We start from the raw sequence: 24073 nt of genomic DNA, 5'->3' as shown, positions 1-24073 counted from the left end.
GTGAACATGGTACCCCTGGATACCAAACTCTCTGCTCTACATTTGGCTTCAAGGTTGAGCTGGATGCTGCAATCCACTGTAGTCCTAGAATAGCCTCAGAAACTTGACAACTTCTAGCCACTCTCAGCACAGTTGCAGAAAATGCATTCTGCTTCTCACCCCTGTGCTTAACTGTGCCTTGTGCAGTGAATCCCATATTGTTTGCTGTAGACTCTGCAGAATACTCTTCCTCTGTCACATATGCACTGTAGAATCACAAGAGGAAAACAAGTAAAACACAGCAATCACAGTCGCTCTTAATGCTAAATAATGCCAACCCTGGGTTTAGAAATAAGCTTTTATTAAGTAGATTGACTTAGCCACTATTGAATTTGAAGAATGAGTATAGAAACAGAAGTTCCATAATCAGGACTAATTCTGTAATGCTATTGAGTGGTTAACAATTTTTTATTATTTAATACCCAGAATGCTCACCCTAAAATACATGGTCTTCCTAGTTCCAGTGAGTTTTCAGTTGCTTGATTCTATCTTCTATCAAAAATTCCATTATAAAAAGGCAGTTAGCATGGTGCTGGCCAATTAGAAGGTCCACATTTGGCTTTAAAATTTTAGGACAGTTCAAATGCTTAAAATAAAAATTAAAAAAAATACCAAGAAGTCAATTTTCTCCCCATCTCTCCCCTCCCTTTCATTGCTGAGACATATTTTAACTTCTGTCTTTTGTAAGAATGAAGTTGTGCTTATGCCTATAATATTTACTAAAAATCCAGGATAATGCCTGTTATCTTGAGGGTTTTTTTCATCTCTCCTCCAGTAAAATAAACTCCAAATGAATGCTTTTTCAAACTAGGTGTCATCTTTCAGTAGCTAGCCAAGACTGATCAGGAGCAGTAATATTTACAGGCATTCTCACTTTTGTCTGTTTGGAAAATGTTAGGTAGCTTTCATTATTAGTTTCATAGGACATGCTCATGTATGAATAAAGCACTGAAATATATAACTGGGACAGGGATCAACTGCCAGATGAAATTTGCAAAGATGCAGTGTTTTCAGTTGTAACAAGTACAGTCAACTGATTTATCCAAAATAAAATGCATATGAGCTTAAGCAGGTAGAGTTAGCACTTTCCCCAAAGTTATATACAATAGATAGATACAGAGTGAGATCAAATACAAAGACCGTGCTGGTTTCTGGAGATAATGCTCATAACTATTTGTCTATCTGCAGAGGAACCTAAATATTACTGAATATGTAATCTTCAGTCTCCTTACCTTCCTTTCTATAAGGAAGAATGTTTTAGCAATGGTGAAAGCCTGAGACTGACCTGTGCCCTTTATCAGCTTTACATCTGTGTATTTCTCTTGTACACCGTTGCTTGCTTTTTACAGTGTGTCTGTGTTGTGGCACATACCTGGAAGCTCAGAGAAGTGTGTTTATATCAGAATCAATTCATGTGGTATATGTCACCCTTTAGATTCCCCGTTTAAAACATGACAGTGGGCAGGGAACCTGTACTTCGACCGTGTCTGATCAAGAAGTGTCTTGTATACCTTTCAATATTGTGAACATTACCTTTTTCCTGAATGCATCAGCTCAAAAGCCTCATTAATTTTGTCAAAAGGCAGCGTGTGAGTCACAAATTCATCAACCTTGATCTTTTTGGACATGTATTCCGTCACCAGTTTTGGTACACTGTCAACACTCTTCCAGCCTGAAAGAAGGAAAACATGCCTTGTTTTTACCTTTTCCACCCATCTCAGAAAATTAAAACCACAGCCCTTACACGGGCACTTGTATGATCAATATGAAAAGGAACAGAGACAAGTGACATGTTTGTCCCTCCCACAGAGGTCTGGCAAAAGCACACATTATCCAAACACACACAAGTGTTGAAGAAGAATCACTAGCTGTTCCAGCATTCAACATTGACAGCAGCCCTCACATAGTAAAGTATACACATGGCATATCTATCAGGCCCCCTACATATCTTTATAACCCAACCCAATAAGGTTTGCATTGCTTGGACAAAGAGCTGTGTGTAATAATTCAAAGTCTGAATACTTCCATCAATTTCAGCAATTACTGAATTCCCTAAAAAATAACTCAATGTGGTTTTGAGTTGACAGCAGAAAATGTGTATCAAGCACTTGTTCCCTTTTTATTTTAAAGGTGTTTATAGCACATTGTCATGTTGGCCCCACAATTTACTTAGTGGTTAAGCAATACATACTGATGTGAATTCCCATCTCCCCAAAGACCAGGTCCTTTCACTGGACCAAACCTTCACTTGAGGATAAAGCAGTCTCCCTGTCCCACTCCTTTAGTACTGAGTAGTATATAGATATATTCTCTTCAAAATATGTTAGATATCATACCAATGTGTTAATCTGTACCCTGTTTGTAGGAATAAGAAATTTTAAAGAGTCTTTATCTTAAAAGCCAACATAGCATTTATGAACAGCCTGTCAACAGTACATTACTTGCACAAGCTAAACTAAGGGGGTGTGTTCTTCCCAGCTTTAGCCCAGAGTAAATTATTTTTATCCCCATAGCAAGAGAGAGTTACCTCCAAACGTGGTCCCTTTCCATGTCTGCCCAGTTACTAGATGAAAGGGCCATGTGGAGATCTCCTGGCCAGCAGCAGCCACTCTATTACACTGACTCCCCAGCCTTTGTGGCAGGCCTCCAAGGCAGCCCTCTTCATGGACAGACAGGACAAAGCAGAGTGTTTATTGCTAAGGTTTATGCTGCCTGGACTGGTAGCACCTTCCGCCCAATTAATGAATCACCACATCAGCATTTAAGGAACAATTAATACACTGAAAATTACATTATATTTTCCATTGGTTCAGATTCCCTTATACTGTTAAAGGTTCACTTTGCACTTTTTATATCCTATCTAGCCTTCAAAGAAGTCACTCTGAACTGCCACTGAAAGTTGGGATAAACTGTAATCACAGACCATATTACCAAGTTAGGAATGCTACTGTAATTCCTGAAAATCTAGCCTTACATTTAGTAATACTTAGGCATTTCCAAAGGTGAAATTAATTACTTGAGAAATTAGGCAAATACTGAGTGATCGCTGAGATTTTACTGTTCATTGCACAATATATTTTATGTGAGTTTTGTTAATTTCAACTGTCAGCACAGAGAAACTAAGGATCTCAAAAAAGTCTGATTGGGGAAAAAACATTTGTAAGCGCCATTTTCAACCCAAGAAGTAGCAACTGCTTTCATTACATAATTAGGATTGAGTGTAAATTGTCCTTTTTAGTCATAGCAGTTATTGCTATTTTAAAAAAAAAAATTGAGTGTGTCATGTTTTGTGTCAAGAAAGCAGCTGATCTTGCTATTTAGCTGAACTGGTCCTAATAGTGTAGGAAAGCATATAACCACACAAAGGCAATCGTATATGGTTCTTTATTTGAGTGCACAGGACACAGGGGTGGTGGGACGCCCAAATCTTGTGCCCGAGGATACAAAGTTGCTTTGTGATTTTATGCCTTCAAGTTACACATATATTATCTAGCGGACACGCCCCCCACCCCCCCACCCCCCCCTTTAGCTACTGACTCTCTAATCCTTAGGTACTATCTTAAATCATACCTATACTTTACCCTGAGTTATACTTGATTTGGTTAAGACAATGCTTCCCAATTATCTCCCAGGCTAGAGTCACACTTGATTCAGTTAAAACAATAGTACGATGCTAGTTGCAGTAAGCTGACGTTTGTTCCAAGGCCAGGCTGCGTCAGGTTTCAGGCCGTGCGTCTTTTAGCTCCCCACTACCTGCAGTTAGCCGCTTGCTATTGGCGATTGATGAGAGACAGGAAGACTGATTCCGTGATCAGAATTCGATTATACTGAGGTTTCCCAAAAGCTTATATACTATTTCAGACAGGTTAATAATTTCTACTACAATAATCACACAGAAAATTCATGCATTTTACAACAATTCTTTGCTTGCAGAAGTTGATTGAATCTTCTCTCTTCCTGTAAGCAGGTGTAATCCCATCTCCTGTAATTTTCACAGTTCTGTTTGTTCCTGCCATGGCATCTTGGTTATCAAACTAGCTATGCTAATCAAGTGTGTTTGACTCTCTGTCTTGTGTATTCCCAGAACGAGGGACCTTCTTCACACGTGTGTAGTGTATCGAGGGTTCCTCTCCAGCCACTTTGACTGCTGTAAAGGTGGTTAGCAGTACCTGATGGGGACCAGTCCACTTCTCTTATAGTGGTTCTTCGTTCCAGGTTTTGATGTATACTTCATCTCCTGGTTCGATATTGTGGACTGGATTCTCCAGGGCCAGTGGTCTGTTCCACATGAGGGTACCTTGAAGCTGAGCTAGAGGTTTCCCAAGGGACAGAACATAATTATACACATCTTGTTTCCCTGTGATATGAACATTTGGATTGGGGTTAGGAGATTCATATGGTTTCCCATACAATATCTCATAAGGACCAACTGACATCCCACGCCTAGGCTTTATCCAAATTCTCAGCAATGCTATTGGGAAAGCCTGTGGCCACTGCAGTTTGGCTTCCTGGCATATTTTTCTGATCTGCCCCTTCAGTGTCTGGTTCATTCTCTCTACTTGCCCACTTGACTGGGGTCTCCATGATGTGTGGAGGTGTCGTAGTTGCGGGGGGAGGTGAATTTTTCCAGGGGGATGTGGGCAAGCCAATCAGTGATCAGCTTTTCTGCTGGCACTTAGATTAGTCACTCAGAGGTTTGGACACGCCTCTGAGGACACAGAGTTAAAAGCAAGACTCCAGGGGTGTTCAGCCTCTTTTTGAGTTCCGGTTTCAGCAAAGAAACATCTCCTCTCCCCTGCTCAGCTTTGGGCTGAGTGGGGGAGGGGAGCCACGTGGCCGGGCTCAGGAAAACTACGCTGGACTGAAGTAAGCTGGGGCCCCGGGGGGAGAAGAGAGTAGGCAAGACTAGAACTGAGCTGCCCCATCCAAGATAGAAGGGTAGAAAACTGTAGAAGTGCCTTCCGTGTGTGCTCACCGCCCCCCACCCCTCCGGGAGAAGATGCCCAGCTGCGTGTGGGAGTTGCCCAACCTGGGAGTGCCTGAGCCTGCAGCCCTGCCGAGAGCTAAAAACTCTTAACCCTTTCTTGGCAGAAAAAAACTTTTCTTAGACATTGATTCTCATGACTAGTAGTTTCAGAAGAGAGAGAGAAACAGCCTGAGACCAAGATGATAAAACACGATTAGAAAGAACCCGATGGGCAAGGAATTAAAGAAAAGTAGCTTCTGAGCTGGACTTTTCTTGCATAATGTTAGCCATAGACTGAACTCAAGCCTCCTTTGAACATAAACTGCATTTGGGTGGGTGCAGCTGCCTTTGCTTTTGCTACAGTGACTGGCACTTTAAGAGTAGAGCGAGCAGAGAAGAGAAGGGGAGGGTGTGGTAGCGCCCTCTGCCCTCAGGAGAGACCTGCTCTTAAAACCCTCAGCCCCAAGGGGAAAAACAGAGAGAGCTTGGTACGCAAGCATCCTTAAAAGAGCCCTATATGCAGCTTCAGCCTATAGACAGCAGTGAGAGCGCTAGACATAAGAAAAAGAGAGTGTCACCCTGACAGACTTCTCCAGGCGGTGCCACAGGTGACATAGAAACACATAAGGGGTAGACCCGTGTTTTCTAAAGAACAGTCTGTGGTGCGAGAGAGACTCCTCTCTCCCTTGCTGAATTGAAGATTAGTTTTTTTTGAGTAGTGATTGTTTAATTTAAAACCCAAAAGTTTAGTCTATAGAGAGTAATGTGTAGGGGGTAGAAACTAAGAGAAGAAATGTTCTGAGAAGTTTTTATTTCTGTCTGTGTGTTTAAGAGTTTTCTGTCTCTGTTCTTATGTAATGTAATAAAGTTTTGGGTTTTTTTGTTTTCAAAATTTAAGCCTGCTCTGCTCTGTTCCTGATCACATCCCACAGTAGTTGTTAAAGAAAAAACATATATTCATGAGTATATTAACATCTAGCCAGTGTTAACCCATGACAGGAGGTCCCAAGATATTCCCAATAACTTGCTCACCCCTTGTACCACGGTGGCTATGAAGTGTGGGCCTCTGTCTGATGATATCCCTAGGGGCACCCCAAACCTGGGAATAATCTCCTGTAATAACGACTTAACTGTTTCTTTTGCCTGGTTTGTGCGACAGGGAAGGGCTTCTGGCCATCCAGAAAATGTGTCAACCCCTACTAACAGGTATTTGTATCCCCGAGTTCTTGGCAATTCTGCAAAATCCACTTGCCAATAGTCTCCTGGTTCTATTCCCATTCGAATTCTGCCTAACTGTGCTAGTTGTCTAGCTACCGGGTTGTTTTTCAGGCAGATTTCACATTTAGACATTACTGACTCAGTCATTGTTTGCATCCGTACTGAGATTAGGTGTTGTCTCAGCCACTTTACCAATGCCTCTGCACCCCAGTGACACTCATTATGTTTTACCTGTAAAATTTCTCTCATTACCAAAGGAGGTACCACTGTTTGCCCTTGTGCGGTTACATACCACCCTTCTGTGTTCTTCTGTGCCTTCAGCAGTTGTGCTAGTTTGTCATCTTCTATTGTATATTTTGGCTTAGGAGGCAAATTAAATTGAGAGATATTAAGTCTTGACGGTATCAATGCCATTGTTTTCTGCACCTCTCGTGCTACCTGGTGGGCTGCCCAATCTGCTCTTTGATTTCCTTCACAAATTTTGGAGTTGCCTGATTGATGTGCTGTGCAGTGCATGATTGCTACTTGTTCAGGTTTTTGTACTGCATCTATCAGTTGCAGGACTGCATCTTGATGTTTAATACGTGTACCTTGGGAGGACAGCAGCAGTCCTCTTTCTTTCCATAGAGCTCCGTGTACTTGCACTACTCCGAAGGCATATTTGGAGTCAGTCTATATATTTACTGTCTTCCCCTCACTCAGCTCTAGTGCTCTGGTTAATGCAACTAGTTCTGCCCTCTGGGCAGATGTATTAGGTGGTAGTGCTTTTGCTTCTATTACTACATCAGTTGTGGTTACTGCATATCCTGCGTATCTGGTTCCGCTCTCCATGAAGCTGTTTCTATCTGTAAAGAGTTCCCACTGGTTGCTCTAGGGGATCATCTTTCAGATCTGTTCTTGCTGAATAGGTGTGCTTGATTACTTCTACACAGTCATGCTCTAATGGACCTTCCTCAGCTGTGGCACCTAGAAATAGAGCTGGATTTAAGAGGTTAGTTGTTTTTAGTGCAATGTCATCCTGCTCAGTCAGGGTTACCCGGAATTTCATCATCCGGCTTGGCCCCCCTTTTGTTCCAGGACTGTAGTTACCATGTGTGGCACATAGGCATCTATGTGTCTTCCCATCGTGAGCTTCCTGGCTTCCTGTATCAACAGCACGGTAGCTGACACTGACCACAGACATGAAGGCCATCCAGCACTTAGGTTGTTGAGTTGTTTGGAAAAGTAACCCACTGGCCTTTTCCAGCTTCCCAGTCGTTGGGTCAGGACTCCCAGTGCCAGTCGCTGCCTTTCATGCACGTACAGCTGAAAGTCTTTAGACAGATCAGGTAACCCCAAAGCAGGAGCAGTTGTCAATGCTTCCTTTAACTTCTGGAAGGCCTCTTTCTGTGGTTTGCCCCAGGTGAACGGCTGCGTCTTCTGAGCCTCATACAAGGGTTTTGCTATCAGTCTATGATCCACAGGCGACACCACCCAGTCATTCCAAGGAAGATCCGCAGCTCATGTAGATTCTCAGGCTCTGGAATAGCACAGATAGTTTGAATACGATTAGTACCCAGTATTCTCTGCCCTTGTGATATTTCACATCCCAGGTGAATCACAGTCTGTTGGGCAATTTGTGCTTTTTCTTTGGATACTTTATACCCTCCCATTCGTAATGCATTTAAAATCTCAATGGTTACCTTTATGCAGGTCATTTATTCCTCTGTCGCAATCAAAATGTCATCTACATACTGGAGTAATAGATATTGGTCTTTCAGTACTTGCCCTTCTCTGGCCCAAATTTCCAGTTCCTTTGCCAGTTGACTCCCAAATTGGGTGGGCGAGTTCTTGTACCCCATCGGTAATCGGGTCCAGGTGAGCTGGGTTTTTCTTCCATTTTCTGGATCTTCCCACTCAAAGGCAAATAGTTTCCTACTTTCTTGGTCAAGGGGTATGCAGAAGAAGGTATCTTTTAAGTCAATTACAGTAAACCATTTATATATCTCCTTCATGGATGCTAACAATGTATAAGGATTGGCAAACACTGGATGGATGTCTTTGGTTATTTCATTTATGCCTCTTAAATCCTGTACAAGTCTATACTCACCATTGGGTTTCTTTACTGGGAATATTGGGGTATTGTATTCTGACTCACATTCTTCTACAATTTGACATTTTAAGAATTTATCAATGGTCTTTGCTATTCCCTGTCATGCTTCTGGTTTTATAGGGTACTGTTCGATTCGTACAGCCTTTGCCCCTTCTTTTAACTCTACATGTATTGGTTGTGCTAACTTAGTTTTTCCAGGTACATCTGTTTCCCAGACAGAGGGAATTACTGCATCCTCTGCTTTCTTAGGAATATGAGAAATTGGTTTTTCTTTTATCATCAAAATCTTTCCTGTGTTAGACTCAGGTATTCTCATTACAAGTTCACCATTCTCAAAAGTAATTACTGTCTCCAGTGCTGCCAGTAGATCGTGCCCTAAAAGCCGATTTGGACAATCGGGGATGTATAAGAATTCATGGGTCAAGACCTTATCTTCAAAGCTCAGATCTAGGGGTTGCAGAAATGGCCGTATCTCCTCCTTCCCTGTGGCTCCAATGACTGCTGCCAACCTGTTCCCAACTTGCCCCTCAAGATAATTTAATACAGAATGTGTTGCCCCCGTGTCAATGAGAAAATCTATGTCTTTCCCTTCTAAATGCAAAGTCACCATGGGCTCTCTCAATCCTGGCTCTCTCTCATGTAAAACCATGACCCTGGCTACACCATCCATCTGGGGCTGACCACTCTGGCTAAACATGCTGTCTTACTGAGGCTGCCCATTCTGGCTAAATCGGCTCGGACACTCTTTTTTCCAATGTCCCTCTATTTTACAAAACATTGATTTATTCCTAGCCTTCTACAACCAGGACCTCTGCCAAAACCACTTCTATTACTGTCCGGACTGGTTCTACCATGTCTTCGCCCCTGTCTTTGTAAAACTGCAAAAAGACTTTGTTTTTGTTTCCTGATAGTTACCCAGGACAGGAGAAACAGGCGAATCTGGCAGAGGAGGATACAGGGGAGCTAGCAAAGAAGGTGTAGGTGGGAGGGGAGGGTACCCTTGAGCTGGTGTTGGAGGAGGAATGAGCAGGCATTGGTGGAGGGGGCAGGATAGCTCTGAGCATGTATATGTGAAGAAGGGGGGTTTCCCTGAACAGGCGGAGGAAGAGCAGGCATAGGCAAAGGAGGATAATTTCCTTCAGCAAACAAAGGTGGGGGAGAAATATATTTGGAATCAGGTGGGGTCAGGGTGAGTGGGGTAGAATTCAGTGTCAAGGGGGCCATAGATGCCACTAACCAATCTAGGTCCAGTCCATCTCCTCTTCCCCCCAAAGCTGTATTTAAAATCACATGTTGCATACAATGTTTTATCTTGGACGCAAGCCAGGCACTTAATATTTTCAAGCATCACTGCTTTCAGACTGCACTCTACTAACAAAACCAGTTTGTCCCGCAGGTAGTTCGACCACTGTACATTACAATAATCAATCAGTATTATCCTTCTGTAATCCTTGACAAAAATTCTCTCTTTCCACTGTGCCAGTAAGCAACCCAAAGGAGAAGTCCTTGGGATGGGGGTACTGCCGCCCACCCCTTTTAACCCTTTTAGCTTCTCCATATTACAGATACATTTCAACCACCGATGCTGATCCTGCAATGCTTTCGCGATGTCTGATGGACGGCTGCCTAGGCAAAACCGGGAATTCCTTAGCCCAACTGTCTTGGTTTGAAAGACAGATATCTGCTAGGAAGGGGCAGGACCTCCCTAGAGATGGAGAATTCAAATCCCCTCCCTCCAAATTATTCCGATTAAAAAAAATTTAAAGGAGCTTTCAGGAAGAGGTATGGGGTAGGAATAACAGTTCTTTACCAGTATATATGACAAAACGACCAACAAACAACAACTACAGCATCAATAATAAACAGAACCAAGAACCTTGAGGGCTTTCTTTTACAAAAGCCCAGAGCAGTTTGATCTCGGCGCCCCTGCAGGGCTCCGAGAGGCCGAACTGGAAGGGAGGAAAGTCCCGGACCGGTGGATGAGATGAGGAGCTCTGCGCTGGCAGCTGGAGCAGCAGGGGTGTCCCGGCAGGGCTGGGCAGTGCAGGGCTACAGAGTAGCAGTGGAACCTCAAAGCTCCGAAGAAGCAGCGGCGGTGGGGGGAGAGGCTGGAGAAAACGAGCTCAGGATTCCCGGGTACACAGCAGATGATTGTAGATTTCCCAGGACGAGGCAGAGGCAGAGGGCAGCCTGACCGTCCTCCTCGGCGCTGAGAGCAAGAGTGCCTCCCCCTTCCCCAGATCTGTCTTTTTGCCTTTCCCAAAGCTCATCATCTCTCCCCTCTGAGGGACACTCCCAGGGACTCAGAAACAATAGGTGTAGCCTCGTGCTGCCATATCCCTCAAGCACCCCTTTTTGTTCTGACTAAGTAGTCATTAAGGCTTCTTGGAAACTTATGGGAAGAAATTCTGTGAGAAGAAAAAAAAACCAAATCTAACCCCCAACATCATCCACCCCGAATTTTTTCCCATACCAACCTATTACATTGAATTTAAATCTTTAAAAACAAAATATATATATATATATACACACATGCATGACCTAAATTATATATATCTATACATATAGATATGGGTACAGACACATGATGTGGGTAGTTCATCCTAAAACAAGGTCTCCTTGAGGTATGCATCGGGTCTCTCCATCCCTTTGCATCACCCACCAGGTGCATCCTGGTCCCTGAGCGAAGACAACCCCGCGGATGGGATTGTCTTTGCTGGAGGCAGAATTAATCCAAACAGTTTTTCCCAGCATACCTCTCATGTGTACTACTGGAACTTTATCTCCATCTGTTGTTCTCAGGGGCTCAGATTGGGCAGGGCCTGCTCGGTTGGTGGAACCTCGAGTGTTCACTAACCATGTGGCCTTTGCTAAATTAATCTCCCAGTTCTTGAAAGTCCCCCCACCCAATGCCTTCAAGGTGGTTTTAAGCAGGCCATTGCACCGTTCAACTTTCCCGGCTGCTGGTGCATGATAAGGAATATGGTACACCCACTCAACGCCATGTTCCCTAGCCCAGGCTGCTATAAGGCTGTTCTTGAAATGGGTCCCATTGTCTGACTCGATTCTCTCAGGGGTGCCATGTCTCCACAGGACTTGCTTTTCCAGGCCCAGGATGGTGTTCCGGGCAGTAGCGTGAGGCACAGGGTAGGTTTCCAGCCATCCAGTGGTGGCTTCCACCATGGTCAGCACGTAGCGCTTGCCTTGGCGGGTTTGGGGAAGGGTGATGTAGTCAATTTGCCAGGCTTCCCCATACCTGTATTTGGACCACCGCCCGCCATACCATAGGGGCTTCACTCGCTTAGCCTGCTTGATTGCAGCACATGTCTCACAGTCATGGATAATCTGAGAAATGCTGTCCATGGTTAGATCCACCCCTCGGTCTCGTGCCCACTTATAGGTGGCATCTCTGCCCTGATGACCTGAGGCGTCGTGGGCCCATCGAGCTAGGAACAACTCTCCCTTGTGTTGCCAATCTAGGTCTATCTTTGACACTTCTATCTTGGCTCTCCAGCTCTCGGATCATCTTGTGAATGGGGATCACAGCATCTCGATTTGTCCGATACTGCCGGCGATGCACCGTCGAGGTGGCAACAGGTACTCGTTGCTCTTCTACCTTCAGGAGTCCTACTGCAGATGGGTTCTCTGATAATCCAGGCAAGGTGTTCAATTTCTTAATGCCCTCTGCCTCCACAGCAGCTATTCCAAAAGCCCATCTGAACCCCTTAGGGTCTTTGTAATAGCCATTCCTGAGATAGTCCATGCCCAGAATACTCGGAGCCTCTGGGCCAGTCACAACTGGATGTTTCTGCCACTCCTTCCCGGTCAGGCTCACCTTGGCTTCTAACTGAGTCAATTCTTGTGATCCCCCCGTCACACCAGCAATGGAAATAGGTTCTGCTCCCTCATGTTCTGACGGCATTAGGGTACACTGAGAACCGGTATCAACCAAAGCTTTATATTTCTGTGGCTCTGATGTGCCAAGCCATAGAACCCACACAGTCCAAAAGACTCGGTTTTCCCGTGCCTCTTCCTGGCTAGAGGCAGGGCCCCTCTAGCACCGGTTACTACTCTCCTCCTGTGCATACATAGTAGAGGTTCCTTCAAGGGGGTCTGACAGAGCATCCTCATTTCTGTAATACCTGACAGCCTGGTCATGGGAGGCTGAGGCTACCTTCATTCTAGTGGAACCCCCTTGGTTAGTGTTTCTCTCTTTGAGCTCACGCACCCGTGCTGCTAGGGCAGAAGTGGGTTTCCCATCCCACCTTCCCATGTCTTCCCCATGGTCACGCAGGAAGGACCACAGGTCAGCTCGTGGGATGTACCCTCTCTCTCTAGCTGAGGGACGTTGGGTTCTGACTCTGGGGCCTGTGGCTCGCACCGGTGCCACATGGGAACTGTTCCTCCTCATCTCCTCCCTCACCTCCCTTATCTCCTCTTGGAGTTCTTTAACCACGGCAGAGACCTGAGTCTGCATTGGGCCACTGATCATACTGTCAAAATTTCTAAGCTTGCTGGCTACAGAACCTACAGTCACTCGGCTGGTATCAGCATTAATCATTGACATGAATGTTTTATATTCAGATGGCCCTTTAGTTGCTAGATTCCACAACATTTGCCCTGTGCACCTTACGTTGTCGGGGTCATTGTTATGCTGTCCATCCCTCCCAAAAACTACCTCCAGTATTGCCACTTCTCTCAGCTGTTGGATCCCTTCCTCAACAGTCTTCCAGCGCATGCTGAGGTGGTGCTCCTGCATTCTGTCTCTGTGGACAAACCTCTCCCTTACACTCATTAAAAGCCGGTCCCAAAGGTGAAGGGGTCCTTGCTCCCTTACAAATACCTGATTCACACCTGAGTCTTGGGTCAAGGGTCCTATGTTCCTTGCCTCACCACCATCCAGTTGCACACCTCTACCCATAAGGTCCCAGACCCTAAGTAACCAGGCTGTATAAGGCTCACGTCCCCGTCGTGCAACATCTTTTTGCAGAGTACGGAGATTTTCATATGACAGGGACTCAGTGATGATCTCAACTTCTGGCTCCCCTGTGGGTTGTGAGGGCCTTCCTTTTTTATCCTTATCACTTGGGTGCTCTGATTTCACCTTATATTTCTTTCTTTCCACAGGGGCAACTGCTGCTGGCTGTGACTGCCCCTGTGGTTCTGCTGGAACCTGGACAGTTGTAATGTCTGTGGGTTCCACTGCTGCACCTTCAGACTCTCCCTCTTCAGGGGAGGGGGAGGGTTTGCCACCAGCTGGGGAAAGGTGCTCCTTCAGCACCTGGCTTATCTCTTTCACTAGAACTCCCACCCAATCTGGGTGGTTCATTCCTGAGGTGGTCTTTATGTCAGGGTCAGGTGGTGGGGCAGCATCCTTAGTCTGTGGGGCAGTGTCAGGCTCCATGGCAGCACCCTCAGTCTCTAGGGCAGTATCCTTATTCTCTGGGGTAGGTATCAGGGTGGTTATCCAGGCCAATCTCCACTTATCTTGGAATATTAAATAGGATAGGCCCGTGAGCAATACTAGCCATTGTATGATATCATTAGCATTCAGGGAAGATTTAAACCCTTCAAAAACTGGTGGAATAGACCCAAACAGCTGAGTAAAGGGTTGGGAAAAAATTTCCCCTGGTGTCATTTCCCCACAATAGGTACCATTGTTAAAGTAACCCCACAAACAAACACTTAGAGTGTGATAGCCATGTATCCATGTGCCTGCCTTCCAGAGGAAGTTAAAAATCCATGAATTCCTCACCTTATTAACCCATAGTGCAAACTGGATAACAGCCACAGTAGCCTTAGTTATAGGGCCCATGTTTAAATAAGGACCTGAAAATGGGAGAAACACAGCCACAACCACATGCCACCCAAACCAAGGTAAGCTAGACCACATGATGCTATTTAGGGAGGTTTCTATACCCAGTGCACAAGGTCACTTAAGAACTGTTATTCCTTTTCCTCTCAATGCCCTGAAGCCCCACAGTGGGCGCCAATAAATCTGTCTTGGTTTGAAAGACAGATATCTGCTAGGAAGGGGCAGGACCTCCCTAGAGATGGAGAATTCAAATCCCCTCCCTCCAAATTATTCCGATTAAAAAAAATTTAAAGGAGCTTTCAGGAAGAGGTATGGGGTAGGAATAACAGTTCTTTACTAGTATATATGACAAAACGACCAACAAACAACAACTACAGCATCAATAATAAACAGAACCAAGAACCTTGAGGGCTTTCTTTTACAAAAGCCCAGAGCAGTTTGATCTCGGCGCCCCTGCAGGGCTCCGAGAGGCCGAACTGGAAGGGAGGAAAGTCCCGGACCGGTGGATGAGATGAGGAGCTCTGCGCTGGCAGCTGGAGCAGCAGGGGTGTCCCGGCAGGGCTGGGCAGTGCAGGGCTACAGAGTAGCAGTGGAACCTCAAAGCTCCGAAGAAGCAGCGGCGGTGGGGGGAGAGGCTGGAGAAAACGAGCTCAGGATTCCCGGGTACACAGCAGATGATTGTAGATTTCCCAGGACGAGGCAGAGGCAGAGGGCAGCCTGACCGTCCTCCTCGGCGCTGAGAGCAAGAGTGCCTCCCCCTTCCCCAGATCTGTCTTTTTGCCTTTCCCAAAGCTCATCATCTCTCCCCTCTGAGGGACACTCCCAGGGACTCAGAAACAATAGGTGTAGCCTCGTGCTGCCATATCCCTCAAGCACCCCTTTTTGTTCTGACTAAGTAGTCATTAAGGCTTCTTGGAAACTTATGGGAAGAAATTCTGTGAGAAGAAAAAAAACCCAAATCTAACCCCCAACACCAACCAAGCATAGCTTTCACTGTCTTATTTGGCAGGCACCCAGACTGATAGTGGAGAGTTAAAAATAATCATTTCTCTATAAGCTAACTGCAGGTGGTGGAAGGAAGGTATAACATCCATGGCTTGAAACTGATGCAGCCTTGCCTTGGAACGAGCTTCATACTATTGTTTTAATTGAATCAAGTGTGACTCCAGCCCAGGAGATAATTGAGAAGCTTTGTTTTAACCAAATCAAGTATAACTCAAGGTAAAGCGTAGGTATGATTTAAGATAGTAACTAAGAAATAGGATAACCAGTATCTAGGGGTTAGTTAACATATGTATAATTTGAAACTATAAAAATCACAAATCAACTCTGTATTCTTGGGCACAAGATCTGGGCATTCCATGCCCCTTGTGTCCCGCGTGTTCAAATAAAGAAGCGCATATGATCACCTTTGTGTGGTTATATGTTTTCCTACGCTAACATTTTGGCGACCCAGGATGGGACCTTATGGGCACAGCCAGGACCCCGTGACCCGATCACGCTCCAGCTGGCACCGGGTGATTTCTTGGGGAGCCCATCGGCGCCATGACCCTCGCTGCTCACAACGACCCCTGGTGAGAAGTAAGGTTCGTTATTTTCTGGTCTGGTCTGGGGGCCTGCCATTAAGACGCAGCAAAAGCTACGCTTGGTTGGGCAAAAGGAATTCCTGGTGGTATTGCCTAGGCAGCCGTCCGTCAGACATCGCGAAAGCATTTCAGGATCGGCATCTGTGGTTTTTATGTATCTGTAATATGGAGAAACTAAGAGGGTTAAAAGAGGTTTGGGGCAGCAATAATGCCTCTATACCAAGTTCTTCTCCTTTGGGCTGTTTGTTGGCACATTGGAAAGAAGGGAATTTCGGTCAGGAATTACGAAAAGATAAATTGATTGAGTATTGTACTGTGAGCTGGCCAAAATATGCTTTGCCTGAAAACCAGAGGTGGCCACAGAACGGGTCTTTGGACGTAAAGGTTATTATGCAACTTAGATCACTTTGTACACAAGACGGAATGGAGGAACAAATCCCATACCTGGATTTATTTCTATGCTTGCTCGAGAAACCGGTTTGGTGGGTTAGTAGCAACGTGGAAGCAGTAAGGCTTGAAAATAATAAGTGCCTGGCTTGCGTCCAAAATAAACGTTGTATGCAGCATGTGATTTTAAGTGAAGCTTTGGAGGGAGGAAGAGATGAACTGGACCTGGATTTATCAGTAGCCCCTATAGCTCCTGCATCCACCACAGCCCCCTCAACACCGAGTTCTACCCTGCTCACCCTGACCCCACCTGATTCTCTTACACCCCCCTCGCTCACGCCAGCACAATGTTTCCCCCCCACCTTTGTCTGCTGAAGGAAATTATCCTCCTTTGTCTGTGCCTGCCCCTCCTCTGCCTGCTCAGGTGCCTTCCCCTCCTCCACCTGCTCAGAGAACCCCCCCTTCACATATACCTGCTCAAAGCTATCCTGCCCCCCCGCTGACGCCTGCACAAAGATTTATTCCTCCTCCAACACTGGTTCAAGGGTACCCTCTGCTCCCACCTACACCTCCTTTGCCAGCTCCTGTCCCCTCTGCCCCCCTGTACCCTCCCCTGCCAGATTCGCCTGTCCAGGATGTGATTGTGAGGCAGAAGCAAAGAGAGAATGCAGAGAAGGCAGACAGAATGGAAAGTAGTGACAGTGAAGAAGATAGGTCAGATGCCCCAGTAGCTCACCGAACACGAGGAAAACTGGCCCCGGCGTGGCCTAAGGCAGGAAAGGGTATATTAAAATCAGGCAAACAAAGGAGAACAATTATTGCACCACTAAGGCAAGGGGTGGGAACTAATAGACCTGTCTTTGTAAAGGTACCCTTTTCACCGGCTGATTTAGTCATATAGAAACAATCAGCTGGAACATATAGAGAAAACCCAGATAAGGTAGCTCGCGTGGTTAAGATGATAATGAAAACTCAGAACCCTGATTGGGAAGATATTCATGTGATATTAGACACTGATGGATGAGACAGAAAGGGACATGGTACTCTGGGCAGGAAGAGAAAGAGCTAGAGAAGACTTATGAAATGGTTTGGTGACAGGGACACTGGATTACAATTTTCCCACTGCAGATCCGGAGTGGGACGCTAGTAACCCATATGGAGTAGATATGCATAGGCTAAAGAGATGTCAGGAGTGGATTTCAATTGGTGTTCAACAGGCAATACCTAAGAGTATGAACTGGTCTAAGTTGTATGAAATTCGACAGGAGAAGAATCTCCCACTGCCTTTCTAGAAAGACTTAAGGAAGCAGCTAGAAGATATACTGATCTTCAGGGAGACAGTGAGCAAGGAAGAATTCAGCTTGCCTTTATTTTTCTGGGTCAAGCACAGGAAGATATTATGAAAAAGCTACACAAATTAGAAGGTGAAGAGTTAAGAAACTTGGATAAACTCCTAGAGGTTGCCTGGAAAGTTTAAAATAACAGGGACAGAGAAGTTGCCAAGAAACAGGGGCAAAGCCTTTTGGCAGTTTTACAGAGACAGGGGCGAGGACGTGGTAGAGGAGGTCGTGGCGGTAATAGAGGTGGCTTTGGCAGAGGTTCTGGTCGTGGGGGGCTAGGTCTGAACCAGTGTGCGTATTGTTGAATGGAGGGACACTGGAAAAGGGAGTGTCCGAGTCGGTTTAGCCAGAATGGTCAGCCTCAATTAGACAGCATGTTTAGCCAGAGTGGTCAGCCCCAGATGGATGGTGTAGCCAGAGTCATGGTTTTACATGAGAGAGAGCCAGGAGAGCCAGGAGGTCCCATTCTCACGGTAAATCTGGGATTTACCAGGATCCACATCATTCCCATAGCACATAATCCTATTATCCCTCCTCCCCCTTTTATTATCCACCCCCACATTGGAAAACGGGTGTCCGGATTCTTTAGCTTGCTTAACCTATTTTCTTCTTCCCCTTTTATAAGACAGTCCACCCTTTTTGACTGCACATTTGTCCAATTTTCTATTTCGGTCCAAATTAAATTGGTTTTACTTTTCTGAGTGTTGCCTCCCACCAGTCCCATTACCCTCTGCAGTCTTTTTAATTCAATTTGTATACTGATTAGAAATTCGTGGATTCTCATTCCAGCTTCTGCTATTTGAGCCGGGTTGCATGTGATTACCGCTCCCTCCAAGGTTCCTTCTGAGGGGGTACTCTTGAAAGAAGAGGGTATTTCTGGCCACAAATCTTTAGACAAGGTCTGTGGGCTGGAATTTCTTTTAACCAATTTTCTTCCCGTATCCAGATTTCCCTTTTGAGGGTGCTCCATTTTGGACATTATGTCAACTTTAAGACCGTCCTTTCTAGGAATCCCCAGGCTGAGTCCAGTTTCATTGTACTGACCCTTTGTAGGTATTACAGTTAAGCTTATGATCAGTAGGGAAGTCCACAGACGAGTTCCTCTGTTTGTACCAAAGCCCATTGGGTTGCGACCAACGGCTGGTTTCCGGGTTCTTCTCACAGCAGGGACAGGTTGCCTGGACCCCCTTCCTGATCCTTCATTCATTTTTTGCTGGGTTGTTTTCCCTGGACAGCTTGAGTTTCCCTTTTGTCACAATAGGAGCTTCACTGGATCAATTTCTCCACTTCTATGCTTTTTGCACTCTATCCCCCCCTGCCGGCCGAATTCCAGGTATTTGCCAGATTAACCCACACTACTCCCAGCAGACCGTAATTTCTAAGATTGTATGACCAAGGAGAAATACCTTCCTTCGGGTTACCCTTCCCTCTTTTAGTTCTCCTTTTCGAGTGGTTACAAAGTTTCTTTTGAGGCTCCTTTAGGCTGCTGCTTGATGTTCCTCAGGGCGGTTGTGTCCTCGGTGCAGCCGGACCTTCAGATCTCCGGGGGAAGAGATGACCTTCCATTCGGGGTTTTCCCTCGGGGCTGTTAACTTCTTAGCTCTGGAGGCGTGTGTCCAACCTCTCTCAGCTGTTCGGATGGCTGTATCTGTAGTTAAAAGGACAAGAAAGGGTCCCTCCCAATGAGGGGTTAGTGACACCGCTTTCCAAGCTCTTATCAGTACTTTATCTCCTGGTTGTATATCATGAATATACATCAAAATCCTGCAACTTTCCCAGATTGAATTTACCAATTAAGAACACGTACCTAATACAAAATTCCAAACCAGCCCAATACTACAGGAATATTTTACAGAAAGAATCCCTGCCATGCCTACCATCCAGAAAATCTGAATATTAGAACAAGTTATCTAATAGTACATTCACACCTTCACCATAAAAACAATTTTGTCCCTGGATCACTATGATTTTCACCTCACTATTCACACAATGCACTATACAATCCAGAATTTTTTTAAAAAAAAATGATTCCAACGCATCATCCAAAATTTAAATAATTCAATACAAAATTCAAAAATCCTTTTTGTACTGTTCCAGAGAGAAAGTAAAACTAACAGGATGGTTTTACCAATACATCTGAAAAATGGCTGCTTGGTACATGGATTCTGTACAACAAGTAAATAATAAACACTAAGACAACCTTAAACCCCATAAACTAGCTCCAGGTAATATGTTTCTAGTGAAGAATAGCTTCTTAAGTAAAATGCACATGAGATAAAAATTTTAGACATCAACCATAATCCTGGGGAATACTTTTAACAAGTCATAAAAGAAATGAGGTATACCAAATAAAAGGAAATGACCTCACAAATGACAGAGTCTACTTCTTTACCACTTATAAAATATTCTAGACATATACAGATGCTATAAGAACAATATTGGCAGCAATATAGAAATGGCATCGCCTCAGGCACTTCTAACTTATTGCAGGTCTGAGCTTCTTCAGTTTTTATCAAAAGAAGTGAATAAAGTAGCAAGACTAACTCATCTGTTTTAGATGGAAGGCATCAAAAGCTATAGTTAAAATGCATCAAAATACTCTGTAATATACCATGCATTACTTAAATTCGGAACTTAAGACTCGGGAAAGTTTTCCAAAGCTAGGAGTCACTGTAAACTTCAGGCCCCGGTAATCAGACAGCTTTATCTAGTGCAATTGCCAGAACATTAACACTACTGCATTTTACCTCAGTCCTAAAAGAACTTCACAAACTTAGCCTCTCTTAACAAGCAAACTCGAGTTAACCTATGCCTAATTCCCAAAGCAAAACTCCTGTATTTGCTATCCATTCTTGCGTATTATTAAACTTAAATACATGGCTCGAAGGACCACAAGCAAACACCGACCATACTTAACACCGGTGACACAAATGCTGCCTCTCATACATCACCTACTCTCCACCCCTGAAACACAGGCACCAGGGCAACCTCAAGGTTCACATCCTCCAAATTGAGGAGCAAGTAAAGAAGACATAATATCAAAGGGACAACACAAACTATCTCCTTCTAAGGAGTCAGTAATTAAAATTAAGAATCCCTGTTCCCAACTAGACAAAATACATACAGAATAGGAACTGCAAAGAATAAAGAAAAGTCCTGTAACTACCAACACAGAGAATTATACCACTTTCCCAACTTAATACTAGAATCCTGACTCCAACTACCATTCTAACACTATCTCGACAGAAAGATTTAGTTTCCAGCCTCTCAACAGCCGCTTTAATTTGGACTCCACCGGGCACATGCTTCAACCTTTTAAAAGAAAAACTTAAACAAACAAAACCCTTGCAATACATTGTCTGCCAACACAAATGCCATATCCCTGCTCAAGCTAACAATCCGAATTCAAAATGTAGCAATTGTTTCAATTATAGACGAACTACATCTACCATACTATCAACATTTTGATTTGCACAAAATCCTCACATGCAGCACACAGGCAACCAAAAGGAAGATATATTTTCAGCTTTTCAAGAACAAACACCTAGATATTTCCCACGCATAAGTATAGCTCTCATTCTTGGTCTCTTTTCTCAATACTTTTATCCATTTTTGCTTCCTATTTCGCCTTACATGGCGGTTTTCTGCCCCGGGCAGCCTCGTCTAGTCACTTTAAAACTGCCGCTTTCCTTCGTCTCCCGGCAACCATGGACTGACTCGCCCTGCCGCTTGCAGGGGGGAAGGGGGGCGGGTTTCGTTCTTTTTCCCATGTTAGCGAAAAGAGAAAAAAACCCCCCCCCCCCCCCAAAAAAAAACTCCGCCGATCTCGTCCAGGAGAAAAAACCCTTTAAAGCAAAATACACAACTCTAGGGAGCCTCCAAAATGTATTCAGCCTGAAGTAAAAGATCCACCACCACCAAGGAAAAGAGTAAGCAAGATTCCTTTCAATTTCTTTTTCTATCTTTTTCTCCTTTTGCAGACTTGCGTGAATTCTCACATTTCTAATTTGCACGCTTCCCAACACCACCAGTTATTCTCTAATGCATTCCAATTCACCTTTGGTAATTTCTGTTTTGCTCTACTGTCTAGCTTAAATTTCTTATGGGAATGCTTCTTTTTCCCCATTTTTCCTCCCGGGCCGTTCTTGCTCTCACACCAACTGTCCCACCCTGAATCCCTTCCGGGTTCTTCTAGATCTCCTTCGGAGGTCCTGGTTTTAGCCAGGGCTCTAACTGGTGTATACCTGTCTGGTTTATTCTTCCACCCTTCGTTTTTCTTACCCTTCTTCTCTTTTTCTCCATAGTTTAGCGTCGGTGGCCGAGGTGCGGGGTCAGGACCAGAAACGGGGGCAGGATTCCCTCTCGGGGATCTCCTTGAGCGGGAGGAAGGTTTCTGGAGTGGCCGCTGAGCTCGGGGCTCCGCATGGATCTCGGATGGCAGTGCTAACGCTGCCACTGAGAAGGCCGAGGAGGAGGAAGGGTAGGGGCTGACAGGATGTGGGCCACCGAGCTGTGAGAGAAGCTTATCCCGTAGTCCGGTTTATTCCGTGTTTCCCTTTCTTCAGAATACAGCTTTACTCGTACCCAATACCATAACAGAACATATACCAATTCCTCAAATTCTCTCCTTTTCTTCTTCGCTACATGTTCCCACAGAGCTTCCCATGCCCATTCGTCAAAAGTACCAAACACAGGCCATATAAGATTAGGTCTTATCTCCTTTCCTCCCCAAACATTCATACACAAATAAATCATCCGATCTTTAGATGCCCTTCTCCTAATTGGGCATTCTTGCCAATCTTGCAACAACTTTCCTAATGGACTTTTCCGAGGGATTTCAAGAGCAGCCCCCGCTGAGGTTTCCCTTAAGGAATCCTCCCGATCTCTACTGAGATACGATCCCATACTCCCCGTGGCACAGAAGTTATGGGATACTATAAAAATTAAATCCCGAGTTTCCGAACTCGGTGCCGTTAACTTAATGATCCAACGGATGACCGTTCCGTGGATGTTCGGTTAACCGCAGGGCTCTGTAACCGCCACCGAAAAAATTAACGGACCCCTCTCGGTCGCGGTCAAGAAGGCTTACTAGTCCCCGAACTCAAAAAGGGATGTCCTCTTTCCTTCAGGACCCCTGGTGACTCCCACACCCTGTCGGGTAACACTCACACATGAAGCGAAATATCACGCGTTCCAATCGCTTCCCCGTCGGTCGGCCGTGTCCCTCGCGGGAGCAGCGGAACCGCGACCTTAAGGTCCGCTCTCGCTTCGTGATAAATCACGTCTCGTTCACGCACACTCACACACATACACGTTCTCAAACACTTGGTCACCCCACTCAACCACGCTATACTTACGGTCCTTTTCCTGCATGGATTCTTCGTGCACTTAGACTTTTACGAGTGAAACAATACCGCGGTTCCAGGGGAAAACCCCTGCTGAGTTCCCGAGCCCTCCCCAAGCTAGCTTGTCCTAACACCTAATACCTTCGCTGTTGTGAGTTCTGGGTTCGTAAAGCCAGTTCGTTCTTTCGGACTTACCCGCTCTGCCAGGACGCTTTTTACAGCGGGGCACCCCCCGGTCAGAAGCAGGGGTCCGTAGAATATTCAAAACTGGCCCCACGTTGGGCACCAAAATTGTTATAAATGCCAGGACAATTTATTACCAAATTCAATAATTTGGTTTATTAAAATTCAAATCACAAAATTTGGAATCAAATTACAGAATTTTAAGTAATAAAAAAACCAAACCAAAACAAAACCCCACAACCAGCGACACTTACTTGACAGAATTTCTCCCGGGAAAAATGAGCCAAGGGTGACCCAGAGACACGGATCCTGGCCGTCGGTGTCTCTAGCTGGATTCACACCTTGCCCACCTAGAGGCTTAACTTAAATACCCTTAATTCCACCCTCGGCAGCCTTTCTCCCATTGTTTCCACTAAGCACCGGCCATTAACCTTGTTTATACTAAATCCCGAAAGGGTCCCCTGGCCCATTCAAATGCTAATGTCCAGAGTTAGTCCTTGCTTTGAGTAATTTAACCGTCGTAGAAGTGTGTGATGATCCCTCTGGCACGTAGCATTTGATCAGTGGGAGTCCCTGCTTTGAGCCGTAGAGGTGTGTGATGATCCCTCTGGCACGTAGCATTCGACTGGTGTAAGTCCTGGTAATTTTCGCTGCACGTAGGCAGGGGTAGGTTGGTCCGTGTTCATTGTCTCATCAGTGCCTCGTGTTCTCACCTTCTATTTTTGGACCAGGGAGATCAGGAGAGGTGCTTTACAGAAGTCCGTGAAACGTGCGGGTTGAGCAGACACACATACCTTTATACAATATATTACAGTTTCCAGTCTATAATTATTTATAGAACATGAATTAAATAACCCTATTTTCCACATGTTGTATCATTATATGGATGATATTCTTATCTCTGCAGAAACTGTGGGTTGAGTGGAGGAAGCAGTGCAGGCTGTCTGCCAACCTGTTACCTCAGCGGGCCTCACCATTGCTTCTGAAAAGGTTCAAAAGACATCTCCCTGGAATATATTTGGGCTGGCGAATAGGCATGCATTCTATTTCTGCACAACCCTTGCAAATTTCAACTGAAATCAAAATTTACATGATGGACAAA

At 45.1% G+C, this 24073-nt stretch overlaps 2 protein-coding genes across 3 annotated transcripts in view; one reads left to right on the top strand and one right to left on the bottom strand.

Moving 5' to 3' along the window:
- LOC134565037 (methionine aminopeptidase 1-like) overlaps positions 1 to 24073 on the top strand; it is an 88270-nt gene that overhangs the window by 62818 nt on the left and 1379 nt on the right. Inside the window, exon 12 of one of the 2 annotated variants that reach the window (XM_063424401.1) lies at positions 23879 to 24016. The exons of the other annotated variant lie outside the window; for it this stretch is intronic. The gene's annotated coding sequence lies outside the window, so the exon portion shown is untranslated. Of the gene's footprint in view, positions 1 to 23878; positions 24017 to 24073 lie in introns of those variants that run through there. 2 annotated transcript variants of the gene reach the window in all.
- The window catches only part of LOC134565046 (alcohol dehydrogenase class-3-like), a 35125-nt gene continuing 12212 nt past the window's right edge, over positions 1161 to 24073 (bottom strand). Inside the window, exon 9 of the mRNA XM_063424412.1 lies at positions 1161 to 1711. Coding sequence (XP_063280482.1) covers positions 1569 to 1711 — 143 coding nt within the window. The 3' untranslated portion in view covers positions 1161 to 1568. The remainder of the gene's footprint in view (positions 1712 to 24073) is intronic.

Source organism: Prinia subflava, assembly GCF_021018805.1.
Source record: "Prinia subflava isolate CZ2003 ecotype Zambia chromosome W unlocalized genomic scaffold, Cam_Psub_1.2 scaffold_32_NEW, whole genome shotgun sequence".
Classification (NCBI taxonomy): Eukaryota; Metazoa; Chordata; class Aves; order Passeriformes; family Cisticolidae; genus Prinia; species Prinia subflava.
Note: the sequence above shows the minus strand (reverse complement) of the source record. Positions and strands in the feature narration are given on the sequence as shown.